Source organism: Salvelinus sp. IW2-2015, linkage group LG13 (assembly GCF_002910315.2).
Source record: "Salvelinus sp. IW2-2015 linkage group LG13, ASM291031v2, whole genome shotgun sequence".
In the NCBI taxonomy this organism is placed as follows: domain Eukaryota; kingdom Metazoa; phylum Chordata; class Actinopteri; order Salmoniformes; family Salmonidae; genus Salvelinus; species Salvelinus sp. IW2-2015.
The window spans coordinates 49,465,165-49,476,152 of NC_036853.1; the positions used below are offsets into that span (position 1 = coordinate 49,465,165).

The 10,988-nt window shown below is 42.3% G+C and overlaps 1 protein-coding gene across 1 annotated transcript in view; it reads left to right on the top strand.

Annotated features, from left to right (window-relative positions):
• LOC111971611 (vascular endothelial growth factor C-like) overlaps positions 1 to 9,922 on the top strand; it is a 75,390-nt gene extending 65,468 nt beyond the window's left edge. The window contains exons 7-8 of the mRNA XM_070446315.1: positions 4,990 to 5,380; positions 8,622 to 9,922. Of these exons, the coding sequence (XP_070302416.1) occupies positions 4,990 to 5,380; positions 8,622 to 8,733 (503 nt within the window). The 3' untranslated portion in view covers positions 8,734 to 9,922. The remainder of the gene's footprint in view (positions 1 to 4,989; positions 5,381 to 8,621) is intronic.
• Positions 9,923 to 10,988: the final 1,066 nt, after the last annotated feature.

The following is a 10,988-nucleotide window of genomic DNA, read 5'->3' on the forward strand; positions in this document are numbered from 1 at the left end:
CATTTATCAGACTGAATTAGCTACTGCTTATTAGACTGAATTACCATTTATCAGACTGAATTAGCTACTGCTTATTAGACTGAATTACCATTTATTAGACTGAATTAGCTACTGCTTATTAGACTGAATTACCATTTATCAGACTGAATTAGCTACTGCTTATCAGACTGAATTACCGCTTATTAGACTGAATTAGCTACTGCTTATTAGACTGAATTACTGCTTATTAGACTGAATTAGCTACTGCTTATTAGACTGAAATACCGCTTATCAGACTGAATTAGCTACTGCGTATTAGACTGAATTACTGCTTATTAGACTGAATTAGCTACTGCTTATCAGACTGAAATACTGCTTATCAGACTGAATTAGCTACTGCGTATTAGACTGAATTACCGCTTAATGTGGTGAATTATGTTTCTCTTTGAGTTCAATATTACTAAGATAGGCTTATGCTGTTCTGAGGGTGTCCTAGTTGTGGTATGGATTGAAATGTGGAGTCAAGAGAATGTGTTGTGCACGATTAACGCTCTTTTAATGGCCTCTTACAAGACTGTGACAGAGTGAAGCGACATGCTAGAGTATCATAGAGGGAAAAAAAACGGATACAGAGAAGGACAATGTGCTCTTGGTTTTCTACAACAGCCCTCAAAATCCTCACAGAGACACAGACCAGCACTTGAGTCTCTTCAACAACTCACCAACAAGAGAACAASTCATTACACTCCACTCAATGTGACGCGAGAACGTACCCGTGATCCCCATATACTATTTACAACCTGAGCCCATTTTTTTTCTAAGGCAGATGTTGAAAGCACCCAGTGAGTTGTCACTATGAAAACACAACATGGCAGTTGTTTTTCAGTAGACGTGGCTACGCAGTAGACAGAACAAACGAGAGACAGAAGAATTCAAAAAGAATCCCAGAGCACTGGATTCCATGGCTTCGTCCCAAGTGCAACCCTATTCCCTTTATAGTGCACTACTTTTGACCAGGACCCATAGTGGACTATGTAGGGAATAGGGTGCCCTTTGGGACGAAGCCCATGGCTCACGCCACTCTACCCCAGCCACAAAATGTTTATGAYGCAATGAAAGCAGGAAGCCAATCAAACAACTCTGTTGTTGCATGAAAGTTAATCTCTCTTAACAGACCTTGGCTTCAAAGTTTACTTACTCATATTAAAAAGCGTCTGGGTAAATTGGGAACATCGAGCCATCAAGATTTGGTTTAATGGGGATCACCCTTTTTCATCAGCTGATATTGACTTTATGATCAAAGCATAGCTTTATCATGCAGTTACCAGATTAAAGAAGARGTTGGTTATCTGTAGGTTTATTGTCCAGTCATACGATGACATTTACTGGCTGACAGTTCATTGAATTTCTCATTGATTATCATTCAACCCCATTGCCATGTTCTACAATTTGATGGAACCCAAAGAAACATTTAGCTAGGCCTATATCCTCCACATTACAGACGAATACATCAACGAGAGGACTTGATAGCCATGCGAGAGCGGCAGAGCTGATTTGGGTTTCCTCTTCACGCTAACCAACTTTGACAGGCCCAATCAGAGGTAGATCTAGAAGCTTAGAGGTGCGTGCTCTGCTCTACTCCGCTCACAGGGACAGTTTATCCCAAATGTCCACATTTGAGACGCAACCATGGAATAGAATGCCTCCGCTATGCAGTCAGAGGCTCCCCAGGTCAGTATGAAACACCAACTGAAGTCTTCAGAGGAGCAGACACCAAAACCCTAGAGCTGGACAGTTATAGCGCCTGTTTAATATACAGTTGGGGTCATTACTCCTATAGGGGATTAGGCCATGGATTTAGGGAGACGGATACGTCATTGTGCCGTGGTTAATGTCCGTCCGGATTTAACCATCATCTAGAGTGCGGTATCATTCACAGAGGGAGGTGGGGTAGCTAGACCTGGGTTTTGTTTTTCATTGGTTCGACTGCATCAGGGTTGTCACTAATGACTAATAGAGGGCTCTCTCTCCTATTTCTCTGCGATCACATCCTCTTGCATAAAGAGAGTGAGTGATTGAGTGATTGAGTGAGAGTGAGAGAAAATTAGAGCGAGAGTAAGGTAGAGGGAGAGAAAGAAAGAGAAGYGAAGAGAGAGCGAGCGAGCGRGTAGAGGTAATTAACGGTTTTCTTTTTTTCTACCACGTCTCAAGGTTTGTGGTGATCTCATAAGTCACATAAGTAATGGTAGTTATGGGTGACTCCCTCTGCAAATAAACCAGAGTTTGGATGGCAGCTAGATCCTTACTCCCTCCTGTCTCTCTCTCTTCAGATAAGCAGAACATTGGCTTATAATGATCTCTACACAAGACAGAGGAGCTGGAGATCCGTGAGAGACCTTTCTAGCTCCATTAACTACAGTACACTACCTCCCTGATGATCACCAAAATCACAGAGACACCGTCGGCACATCGTTAATTATGGTCAACGTCAGCGGGCACAGTGTCAAACTTCTGTGTAAAACTGTTTTTWAAAAGTTGACTTGGATGCCACTGAAAATGTGTTGATTATTTTCAGACTGCGAAGTTGTTGGACCGTTCCCAATCAAGCCAAACTTGATTCATGATTTACTGTAAATTCAACTCAATAATTGACAACTGACATTGATTCATGATTCATGATAAACCACAGTGCAACATTATGCATATTCAAGCATACCCAATAAGGGATACTTGACCAATTATCGGATGTGTTATTGAATAGCATCAATCACTAAAGACTCATGAATTCTGAATTGATATTTTGCTCAAAGTGGAAATGTATTTTTCTCTTTGTCTGAAGCACCACAACAGCCCCATATACAATCAAACAGTCCATTAATGTGCTAGGGTTAGAAAACCTCACTGTGGTAAACATCTCCACGCGTTGCCATCGCAATCTGGGTCTGTTCATCAGCAAACACATAAACACAGAAACGACAGGAATTTAGTTCCTGACTGCAGCCAAATCTCTCTTTCTCTCTCTGGAAGATATCCCATTRGTTTATTCGCCTGTGTTGTAAAGAAAACATCTGTTTGCTCCACTGGGGGGAAAATATATTGTGAGGAATGTAGGGCTCATTCTATTCAATCTATCTCCAATAGTTTGCTGCTGTGATGTCAAACAACAACTCTAGCTAGCTTTCAAGTCTGCAGGATACTGGTATGTTTCTTCTTATGTACTGATACAGGATCTAAATTTGACCAGTTTCTCACAGCAGGAAAATAATCCTGCCACTCAACAGCAAATATAGAMGTRGATACATTTTTAGTTAGGGCAAATCAAGTCGGATATTTCTAAGTGGGAATTACAAACTTTAGAAGCTTTTTAAACCTTGAATAGACTACAAGTTTACATTTCCTGCTGTGCAGGAAATTTCCTGCAACAAGAGGGTTATCAAATTAAGATCCTACATCTGTAAGCTCTTGAGAAAAGTGTTCCATACCATCCGATCCAGGGGGTTACAACATCAACGTCTCCACACAGACGACTAGCCGAAAATAGAACATTTCACAATCTGTTAACAAGTGCTGACAACTCACAAACGATAGCAACCAGGGATATAAAACACATCTGTCTTTAGAACACCTGTATGTGATCAGATCAGATCACATCCTGCCTCTTCCTGGGTTGGGMTCAATTCCATTTCAATTCAGGAAGCGCCTCCTGAATTGACTGAATGGAAATATAACTGACCTCAACCCTGGTCTCTCAATAAGAATATGGTGAACTGACATGGAAATGCTAAATGTGTGTAATGTGTATGTTTTTATGCTTTTAATGTATGTTTTTATGTCTGTTTTTATCCTTTCAATACCAAGAGTGCCAAAGCCAATATTCAATTTTGTGCAAACCTAATGGACAATAAAGTTTTGTAATGTACAATGAACAAAAATATAAGTGCAACATGTCCCATGTTTCATGAGCTGAAATAAAAGATCCCAAAAATTGTCCATAATATTATGCACAAAAAGCTTATTTCTCTCACATTTTTTTGCACAAATTTGTTTACATCCATGTTAGTGAGTATATCTCCTTTGCCAAGATAATCCATCCACTTGACAGGTGTGGCATGTCAACAAGCTGTAGAAGGCCACTCTAAAATGTGCAGTTTTGTCACACAACACAATGCCACAGATGTCTCAGGTTCTGACTGCAGGAATGTAAACTAGAGCTGTTGCCAGATAATTGAATGTTCATTTCTCTACCATACCAATGTCGTTTTAGAGAATTTGGCAGTACATCCAACCGACCTCACAACCGCAGACCACGTGTATGATGTCGTTGCTCATGTCAATGTTGTGAACAGAGTGCCCCATGGCATTGGGGCACTCTATTGGGTTATGGTATGGGCAGGCATAAGCTACGGACAACGAACACAATTGCATTTTATCAATGTCAGTTTGAATGCACAGAGATACCGTGATGAGATCCCGAGGCCCATTGTCATTCCAGTCAACCACCGCCATCACCTCATGTTTCAGCATGATCTGTACACAATTCCTGGAAGCTGAAAATGTGCCTACTCACCAGACATGTCACCCATTGAGCATGTTTGAGATGCTGTGGATCGACGTGTACGACAGCGTGTTCCAGTTCCCGCCAATATCCAGCAACTTCTCACAGCCATTGGATAGGAATGGGACAACATTCCACAGGCCACAATCAACAGCCTGATCAACTCTATGCGAAGGAGATGGTTTGCGCTGCGTGAGGCAAATGGTGGTCACACCAGATACTGACAGGTTTTCTGATCCACACCCCTACCTTTTTTTTAAAGGTCCGTGACCAACAGATGCATATCTGTATTCCCAGTCATGTGAAATCCATAGATTAGGGCCTAATGACTTTATTTCAATTGACTCATTTCCTATGAACAGTAACTCAGTCAAATCTTTGAAATGGTTGCATGTTGTGTTTATATTTTTGCTCAGTATAATTCTAATCTAATCTCCTCCCCTGTATCTCTCTAGACTCGTTTGAAGCTGATGTCTGCGGGTCAGATAAGGAGTTGGACGAGGAGACGTGTCAGTGTGTGTGCAGACGACAGCTTCGGGCCTCGGGCGCATGCGGACTCCACCGCTACCTGGATAAGAACACGTGCCAGTGTGTGTGTAAGACGCTCCCATCGTCCTGTGGGCCGCACCAGCTTTTCAATAAAGACACGTGCCAGTGTGTGTGTAAGACGCTCCCATCGTCCTGTCGGCCGCACCAGCTTTTCAATAAAGACACGTGCCAGTGCTCCTGCGCCAGGACGTGCCCCAAGCACCAGCCGCTCAACCGCACCAAATGTGCCTGCGAGTGCAARGAGTCACCCAACAGGTGCTTCCTGAAAGGCAAAAGGTTCCACCAGGCCACCTGCAGGTAAATACAGCTTGATGATGATGATGATGGATGGATGGATGGGTGGAGGATGGATGAGAAGGATTGTTGAAAAGGAGGTGGAGGACGACATGGAGAAAGGTAAAGAACGGAGGATAGGGATAAGTCTCATGACGACGTTACAAATTGCTATCGGGACAGCCTTTTCAGGTCTTTTCAGTGCATATTTCCATAGCAGACCATATACCTTAGCATAGTCATTGGTAATTCAGGTAGCCAATCAAGATGAAGGACTGAAGGGGGGGATGAAAATCTCCTCCGTAGAGCAATGTGGAAAGAAGAGACTAAGTGACATGGAGGAGAGTTTGGTTTGGAGCGTTCCTGAATTATTGATGATATTCCAGGTCCAGTTGAACCCAGTACTCCACTGGAGACGAGACTAGGGCATACGGCTCTTGGCCAAAGTAGTGCACTAAATAGGGAACAGGGTGCCATTTGGGACGCAGCCTAGGTATAAGTCCTGTTCGATCCATGCCGCGAAGCCACAAGGCTGTACCACAGCTGTGTTTGCCAAACCCTAAAATGACCTGGCCTGTGTAAGACTAACCCTCTCCAGCTGGTGTGTAGCAGAGCCATGCTTCCAGACTCTGGGTAACGGAGAGAATGTATGCGGCCGCACATCCAGAGCTGTGCAGTGTTCTATCYTTGAGAACTCCAACAAAGCTAGAATGGCGGGCTCAAATAGAACGTGAAGAGTTATTATGTCAGCGAACCACTGGAATATATGAATTATGTTAACTGATGACTACAATTGAGGACTCAAAAACATGTCTATTTGCATACAGGGAAACTCATATGAACTGCTGTACTATATACACTACATGGCCAAAAGTATGTGGACACCCCTTCAAATTTGTGGATTCGGCTATTTCAGCCACACTCGTTGCTGGCAGGTGTATAAAAATGAGCACACAGCCATGTAATCTCCATAGACAAACATTGTCAGTAGAATGGCCCGTACTTAAGAGCTCAGTGACTTTCAGCGTGGCACCGTCATAGGATGCCACCTTTCCAACAAGTCAGTTCGTCAAATTTCTGCCCCGGTCAACAGTAAGTGCTGTTATTGTGAAGTGGAAACATCTAGAAGCAAAGTGGTAGGCCACATAAGCTCACAGAACAGGACCGTCAAGTGGTGAAGCGTGTACCGYGTAAAAATCATCTGTCCCTGGTTGCAACCCTCACTACCGAGTTCAAAACTGCCTCTGGAAGCAATGTCAACACAAGAACTGTTCGTCGGGAGCTTCATGAAATGTGTTTCCATGGCTGAGCAGCCGCACACAAGCCTAAGATCYCCATGCACAATGCCAGGCGTCGGCTGGAGTGGTGTAAGACTCGTCGCCTATGGAGGAGTGGAAACGTGTTCTCTGGAGTGATGAATCACACTTCACCATCTGGCAGTCCTACGGATGAATCTGGGTTTGGTGGATGCCAGGAAAAGGCTACCTGCCCGAATGGATAGTGCCAACTGTAAAGTTTGGTGGAGGAGGAATAATGGTCTGGAGCTGTTTTTCATAGTTCGGGTTAGGCCCCTTAGTTCCAGTGAAGGGAAATCTTAACGCTACAGCATACAATGACTTTCTAGACAATTCTGTGCCTCCAACTTTGTGGCAACAGTTTTGGGAAGGCCCTTTCCTGTTTCAGCATGACAATGCCCCAGTGCACAAAGTGAGGTCCATACAGAAATGGTTGGTCGAGATCAGTGTGGAAGAACTGGACTGGCCTACACAGAGCCACTGACCTCAACCCCATCGAAGACCTTTTGGATGAATTGGAACGACGACTGCGAACCAGGCTTAACCAGGCCCAACATCAGTGCCTGGCCTCACTAATGCTCTTGTGGCTGAATGGAAGCAAGTCCACGCAATGTTCCAACATCTAGTGGAAAGCCTTCCCAGAAGAGTGGAGGCTGTTATAGCAGCAAAGGGGGGACCAACTCCATATTAATGCCCATGACCTTGGAATGAGATGTTCGACGAGCAAGTGTCCACATACCTTTGGCCATTTAGTGTATATATGTCTGTGACATGACATTGCATGAATGGTAGTCATACATGTTCATTTTCCAGATGCCCTCATACACAAATTCAACATAAATCATTTTAATTTCAAAGCTGACAACTGCTTTATTTTTAGAAGTCTGCAAGGAGAGAAGTCCTGTGAATACAAATCCGCCCAGGGTTGTAAATGAACTTGCAGTCCTGCCTGCGATAAAAACACTGGAATAAGGGCAGCCCATTTACCAGTGATCTCACTCAGGTTACGTTGCCAGTTCTGCTCCTGTGGTCTTAAACCAGTGCCAGGGTGATAAACTATACCCAGTTAGTCAATATGAGCCCTCGTTAAGGGCTTGGTGTTCATTGGTTACAGTACAACATATTTCACTGGCAAATAAAAGGTTTCACTGCCTCACTGCTGTAAGTTAACTGCTAGTTCCCCCTGCCTGAAGGAACAACCCACAACCCACTATGGTGACCCCTTGTAAACCCACGTTAATATGATTTATGACTATCCATCTGCAGTAAGGATCCAATGTCGGGAACACGGCAGATAGAATAGAATCAGTTTTCGTTTATTCCTGTTTTTATTTGATACCAAACTTACTAGAAAAGGTTAATTTCCTGAAGAAAATGTGTGTTATTGATTTCGACCCCAACTGAGGGAGTTTTTGTCAGACACCTGAGGGACTTCCTTATATCGATGCCATACCATTAACATATACTGAGTAAGAGGTTGTCCCTAGTAGGACAAATATTAAAAGAAAGAGTATGCCAGAATGGAGTAATAAACCTGTGGTTATATATATGGTTAAAACTCCTGCACATTACATGATTTAAAGGGAAATTTACAAAAAATGCAACTTCCTATTCATCATCTCCAGCACCACCCCAACATGAACATGTCTGAAAATGGCGCGTTTCTGTGTTTTGTTGTAAAAAATATAGAGGAACGTAAGTGTTTCCAATGACATCATCGGTGTGCATCATGTGATTTTAACCAACTATGAGCAATGCCTACTATTTGCCTACTAATTGTCTACTAATAGTCATCTAATTGGATGATGATGTCATTGGAAACACATCTTSCTTTTTTTACTACAAAACATAGAAACACGACATTTTCCCATATGTTGGGAAATTGATGTTGATGTTGGGGTGGTGCTGGAGATGATGAATTTTTTAAATGTCCCTTTAACATGAATCGTCTTTGTCTTCCCCTACTGTAGTTGCTACGGACCACCGTGTGACGTGCGGAGGAATCGGCGCTGTGCATCAGGTTTTTACTTCAGCGAGGAGGTCTGCCGATGCGTACCAACATACTGGAGAAGACAGGATTAACTTTGAGTTCACATTATGCAGCTGACCTGCTAYCCGATTATAATGATTATAATCTATTATGCTAGCCGCAATCATGTGGAGAAGTACCTAGCCTGGACCTAGGTCGGGAAAGGGTTGAAAGGACACAGAGTTTGTGGGCTACTTTGGAATTATAAAGTGGCACTTGGGACATATTATGGACATATTGATGTGAACCCCAAATATCATGAGAGGATCTAATGAAAAGACTGAAGGATGGGGAGCAATTTTGTATTTTTTMGATATTCGTACGTCAGATATTGATTATATAATTTATTGCCACTAAATGTTTGCAATTTCTTTGTTTATTGCAATTTCAARCTTTCCAAGAAAATACACTGTGATCAATATGTGTGTTTCATGTGATGCCTCTTTAAAATTAAAGTTGTATATTGTTAACTTATTTCTAATCTAGTTTATCATATTGAATTGTAGTTACTGATTGTAAATAACTAAAGTACACACTTATCTTACAATTATGATCTTATGGCAGGCTATATTTACACAACAAAAATGTAATTTAAATTTCCATTATGAATTAACCCAAAATAGCATGTCATTTCTGAACTGCCATCCACAGCATACACATTTATGTTAGATACTTGAAAATATACTATATATCACTTTTATCTTTGGTCAACCACCTCACCAGCAATACTAACATTGGACTCTCAGTTCTAGGATCATGATGATAGGGCCATACGTTTTCCCAGGTTTGGCCCATTTTATGACATGAGGATATCCTATGAATGGAAATCACCAGTAGGAGACCTCCAAGGAAGGGATACCGTGAACTAATACATGAATCCTGCCTTGTCAYTGAATGAATACTACTACTATGGAGAACCCAAATCAGCAAAATGGACAAGGATATCCAYTCTACAGTACAGCAGTATGAAGACCAGTATGAGAATGCTCCTAATCTTCTGACCAAAACTCATTGGACAAGTGAATGGATGTTTCAAAGTCTACCATGAAAGAGACAACGGGCTAAGGACAAATGGTTACACAGATTGTTTCTAAGGTGCTCACTCCGTATGGGTWTAAAGAAGAGCAGGTTGAGTTGTTGTTATAGTGTTGAAGTATGTCACGGTCATTTTCTACGTCGACTGTATTTGTATTGTTCCTATGTTTTTCTACTGAAAAAATAAATCACCAATTTCGCAAGACGCACAGCTATTCTGAGTCAGTGATTGGACTGATGTAACTGACCGACGGTTGATCGATTATGTGGAAGCAWATAGTTCCTTTTTACTTGTCCTGTCTTTTGTCTTGTGTGCAGAGAAACTAGAAATGGACGCAGCAAAGCGTTTGGGCGGAAGGGAAGGCAWGATAGATGGACTGTGGGTTTTGGCTTATTTCAACTGGAGAGTTGGAACGCGTTTATCTTGACATGGATATGCAAGCTAGCCACCGGGTTGGTATGTGAAAGACCACAGATGGCACTTAATAAATGTGTATTTATGAGCTTTGGAACTGGCCTGGGTCCACCTGATATTCACACACACTTTTCGTCTGAGCACTGTAAATATAGTAACTCATTTGCTGCTCTTGTCCCACGCCAATGCATCAGTGTTATTGTGATGTGTATGTTTTTTTGTTGTTGCTGTGTGTGTGTGTGTGTGTGTGTGTGTGTGTGTGTGTGTGTGCATGCCATATTCCTGGACATTACCATTTTGGGCCTACCTCAACTACTAGAGGTACCACTCATTACGTTATAAAGTATTTCAAAGTGCATAGTCCCCCAATAATGCCGTAAATTCATAGTTCCATTGAGAGGGGAGGGGTGAGAGGTATAAAGGGGGTTAAACAGAGCTCCACCTCTTTCTTATTTACACACCAGGTGGGCCCTTGTTCTCTTGAACCCCCAACRCTCACCCCTTAACCATTGTTCACTTCACCAGTGTAAAACATCTGGAGCACTTTACCTCCATTACCTCCACCTATTCACTCTGTTACACTTTATCCAGACTCTTTATCTTTATCCAGAGTCTTTATCTTCCACACAGACTCTTTATCTTTATCCAGACTCGTTATCTTCCACCCAGACTCTTTATCTTCCACCCAGACTCTTTATCTTCCACCCAGACTCTTTATCTTCCACACAGACTCTTTATCTTTATCCAGACTCTTTATCTTTATCCAGACTCGTTATCTTCCACCCAGACTCTTTATCTTCCACCCAGACTCTTTATCTTCCACCCAGACTCTTTATCTTTATCCAGACTCTTTATCTT